This window comes from Monoraphidium neglectum (assembly GCF_000611645.1).
Source record: "Monoraphidium neglectum strain SAG 48.87 unplaced genomic scaffold scaffold00079, whole genome shotgun sequence".
NCBI classification, from domain to species: Eukaryota; Viridiplantae; Chlorophyta; class Chlorophyceae; order Sphaeropleales; family Selenastraceae; genus Monoraphidium; species Monoraphidium neglectum.
The window spans coordinates 18,810-23,171 of NW_014013549.1; the positions used below are offsets into that span (position 1 = coordinate 18,810).

At 63.4% G+C, this 4,362-nt stretch overlaps 2 protein-coding genes across 2 annotated transcripts in view; one reads left to right on the forward strand and one right to left on the reverse strand.

The window, feature by feature from the left end:
* Positions 1-424: 424 nt before the first annotated feature.
* Positions 425-1,780, forward strand: MNEG_0881 (hypothetical protein; the record flags this gene model as incomplete). The annotated part of the gene is made up of 1 exon (XM_014050637.1): positions 425-1,780. The coding sequence occupies one exon, from the start codon at positions 425-427 to the stop codon at positions 1,778-1,780; it is 1,356 nt and encodes a 451-aa protein (XP_013906091.1).
* A 1,822-nt stretch (positions 1,781-3,602) lies between these two features.
* Positions 3,603-4,362, reverse strand: part of MNEG_0882 (putative serine/threonine-protein) — a gene marked incomplete at both ends in the record, with an annotated part of 11,213 nt that continues 10,453 nt past the window's right edge. The window contains 2 exons of the mRNA XM_014050638.1: positions 3,603-3,753; positions 3,980-4,106. Coding sequence (XP_013906092.1) covers positions 3,603-3,753; positions 3,980-4,106 — 278 coding nt within the window. The remainder of the gene's footprint in view (positions 3,754-3,979; positions 4,107-4,362) is intronic.

A 4,362-nucleotide genomic window follows, 5' to 3' on the forward strand; every position in this document is an offset into this window, starting at 1 on the left:
CCGCGGCAGCGGCCCGGGGCCCCGCCGTAATGGCGGCAGCGACCCCGACACAAGGCAGCTCAATAGCTGGATAAAGCAGTCCTCGACACTGCAGGAGCTTGAGGACTTGGAGCAGCAGCATGGCGCTAGCTTTGACTACATCCACATCTCGACAGCATTGAGCAGGGCAGGGCACATCATCAGCGCGGACGCACCGCCCGCCCCCTTTCACCCGCTGCTGGGGCGGCTGTGGGTGCGGCTGCAGCCACAGCTTGACGCATGCGGGGAGCAGGCGCTGACCAATATTGTGTGGTCGTGTGGTAAGGCGGCGTATGCAGATCCGCCGCTGCTTTACGCCTGCCTGGACCGGCTGGTGGGCAAATGTGAAGGGGCAGCGCCGCAGGGCTTGTCCAACGCCCTATATGGCGCGGCGCTGTTGTGGGACATGGGCAGCTACAGGATTCATAAACAGCAGGAGCTTCAGCTGATGGAGGCGTTGATGCAGCAGCACCATGCATTCAAGCCGCAGGACGTGTCCAACACGCTGTGGGCGGCGGCCAACATGGGGCTGCAGCTGCATGAGCAGCAGGCGCGCCAGCTGGTGGATGTTTTGGTGCAGCAGCGGCGGGCAGCCAAGCCACAGGCCCTGTCCAACACACTGTTGGCGGCGGCCAAAATGGAGCTGCGGCTGCCAGAGCAGCAGATGCAGCAGCTGGTGGAGGCATTGGTGCAGCAGCAGCAGGCAGTTAAGCCGCAGGATATATCCAACACACTGTGGGCGGCGGCCAGGCGCAAAGCAGACTTTGCAGCGGCACGGCGCACGACAATGCAGCTAACGAGCGTTGAGGTGGCGCTGCTGCAGCTGGCAGACGCCGCTGTCAGGATGCAGCTTGTGGAGGGCATGACGCCTCAGGCCATCAGCAACAGCTTGTGGGCGCTGTCAGAGCTGGGCATGCGCCCTGGAAAGCTGGTGTCCCTGCTGATGAAAGCCGCGCTGCAGCGGGTTGCAGCCATGAATCCACAGGACATCAGCAACACAGCGTTGGCGGCAGCAAGGCTGGGCATCTTTGAAGCGCCGCTGTTTGTCGCGCTCGTGGCTGCTGCTCAGCAGCAATGGCAGGGATCCACCCACAACGCCCAAGACATCTGCAACCTGTGCTGGGCTGTAGCGGTGGCAGACCAGCAGCAACTGGCGCAGCAGGTCGCGGCACTGAGCGAGCAGCTGGCGGGCAGCTGCGTGTGGGAGGCGGGGTGCACGGCTGCCAACCGCAGCCAGCTGTGGCAGGCACATCTGTGGCTGATGGACTGTCAGCCAGGCAGCGGCGGGCTTGCAGGCACATTGTCGGCGCAGCAGCTGCAGCAGTGCGCGGATGAGTGGGAACTGATGCTGCAGCAGACGGCCAAGCAGCGCAGGACAGTGCTCGAGCAGAGCGTGTTTGCATGCGCACGGCGCCTGACAGGCCTGGCCGCCTGCTGCCAGGAGACGCTTACAGAAGATGGTGCCTACAGCATCGACGTCACCGCGATGCATACGGCCAGCGGACAGCGGCTGGCCATCGAGGCGGACGGCTCGACCCACTTTCTGCTGCCAGGCTGGCAGCCTACAGGCGACACGCTGGCGCGCGACAGGGCGCTGGCGGCGCGGGGCTACGTGGTGGTGACCGTGCCATGCTGGGAGTGGGATGCAAAACTAGGGGACGCGGCGCAGCAGACGGCATACCTGCGGCGCAAGGTGGCGTTGGCGCTGCAGAAGCTGGAGGCCGGCAGACCGCCTGGAGTGGGACCGGCAGCGGCTGCTTGAGTTGCTATGTTTATGTGACACCATGCGTCACCGCCGCCCCCTGGGTTTTAGCTGAAGCGCCATGCACTCTTCCAAAAGTGACTTCAACCACCTTCAAGGCCTTGCCCACGTTGCCACAGCCGTTGGCTTACCCCTTGCACCAGAACACAAGTGGGTAAAACAACCCGTGATACGCGCCAATGGTGGCGGCCACTCAGGCATGCGCAGGAAGGCGTGCCTCCATGTGGCGCTGAGAGTAGGTTGGGGGTTGTGTTCCAAGTCACTCAAAGTCCCTGCAGGCGGCAGAGTCGCAGGGCGCAAACGTTCCAGTCATGCTTGAAGAAACGGCAAACGGGCAGCCAGTACAGCATCGCATGTTGGTATCTCACCAGCCACACTAAACGCGCAGCATGCGCCCGCTACGGGGTGCCGAGAAGAGGCAGGCAATGGGAGACCGGCGGACGCACGATGCGCGAGCAACTGAGACGCACTCGCCTCTCCACGCCCGCATATCGACGGGGCTGCGCCGGCACGATGCTTGGCACAAAGGGAGCGGGCGCACGCGCAACAACATCGGGGCGCGTCCTGTGTAGTGGGGGCTCGATAAGCGCTCTGGACTGCGTGGAGCCCCTCCGGAAACATGATCCCACAACCCATGCGATTGTCGCTGGGCATGCGCAAAAAGCGAGCACAAGCACGAGCATGGGTGCACACATGTGCACGTGGCGCCCTTAAGCGTGGAGTTGCTCGCTGGAGGCTGGCACAGCGTGCCAGGTGCGCGCCTGCACCCCCCGCAATCGAGGCGACTTCCATAACATCAGAGTGAGGCAGCAGTTGGTGAGTCAGCAGTCAAAATAGTGGCGTCCATGATGCGGGACGGACATGCAATCATGTGTGCATCGGGGTCATTGGGCTGCCATGTGTGCGCGTGTGTGATAATGTGTGAGAGTGTGTGATTGTTTGAGGGAGTGTATAAGAGGGTGCGTGTGTGTTTAAGGCGAGCCGTGTTGTTGCTTGAGGGGGGTGGCGGCAGGGAATGCAGGGGCTGCCCCTGCGCGCGCCAAACAAGGGGGTCGGGGGTTGTTTGTAGGAGGTGTGCTTGCAGGAGGCCAGAGGGCCTCCATAGAGCAATTCTTTTGGCTCCCTTCATTCAAGGGAGGGGTGTGCTGTTTGGATATCACAAGCAAAGGAAGCGCCAAGAAACAGGGAGGCCGCAACATGACGGGAGCAGGGCCAGGCCCCTCACAGCCTGCACGCGCGCGGGTGCAAAGGGGGCGTGCACATCCAACAGCGTGACTCTGTGTGTGGGGCGCCTTTCTTGTGCCTGACGCCCGCGCGGCGCCAGCCCAGGTGCACGGGGGCGCCCGCGGCAGGCGCTGCGTGCGTGGCGGCAGCATCATGTGATGCGCTGCAGGCGGCCGCGGAACGAGCTGCCCCCAAACGTGGCGCCAAAGCGGCCGCCTGCGCCGGGGACTGCCGGCGGTGCTGTGGGGTCACCAGGGTCGCCCTGGGGTGGAGGGAGAGGTGACGGTTGGTGGGTGCAGGAGTTGAGCCACGGCTGTGCATGTTTGAACTTATGTGCATAAGGGTTATGGATGTGTGCGCATGTATGTGTGTGTGCATGGATGCGCGCACGCAGGTTGCGTCATGGGCATTCGGGGGAGGGGGATCTATACCGCAAAGTGATCAACTGTCAAAGTCGCGATAAGAAAAGCGTGAGCAGGCGTGGACGATACCAGCACGTGCTGCGGGATGAATGCTCGGCCCTAGAGGCCCCTCTTGCACAGCTGGCGTCCCCCCTTTGCCACTTGAATAAGGCCAACAGCCGGCCGCCCCGACGGCATCAGCCGCCCACCCAGGATGACTCTGGCGCCTGCCACGCCGCTTGCCGCGCCGTCGCCGGTAATCGGTCGTATGGCGAGAGCGGCGTCGTGCGGCTGGGGGCGCGCTGGCGCATCTCAATGAGGGCTGACAGCACGGCCTCAAAGCCAGGCCTGCGGGGGCGGTCAGCGATCAGCAGCGGTTGGCGGCAAGATGGTTTGACCAATTGATGGGCGACAGGCTGCTCCATTGCTGTCGAAGCCAGCGAGCCATGCTGCAACCTAAGACTTTACGAGCGAGCAAGCATGGATCGTAACAAATGAACAACTCTGCACCACAGGGGTCCGCATTGCAGGGGTCCACTCAGTGCAGAGCGGACCCCCCCCCCCTGCCCTGCACCTGTCCTGCGGGCTGCCGGCCCAGCACCATGCCGCCAGGTCCCTGAAGTCCTGCGGGGTGTCGGGGGGCCAGGAGGGGCGCAGGCCCTCCACTGACACCTTGTGGCCCAGCAGCCCCGCAGGGGTGCCTGCGGGTGCGGTTGCGATGTGGTTGGTTGTGTGTGTGTAAGAGCGTGCTGTGTGAGCGTGCATGTGAGTTGGCATGTGTGTATGTAGAACTGTGTGTGTGTATCTAGAAGTGTGTGTTTGTGTACGTAGGAGTGTGTGCGTGTGTGTACGTAGAAGTGTGTGTGTGTGTGTGTGCGCGCGCGTGCGTGCGTGCGTGCGTGCGTGCGTGTGTGTGCGTGTGCGCATGTGTGTGCATGTGCGCGCGCACGCGCACGC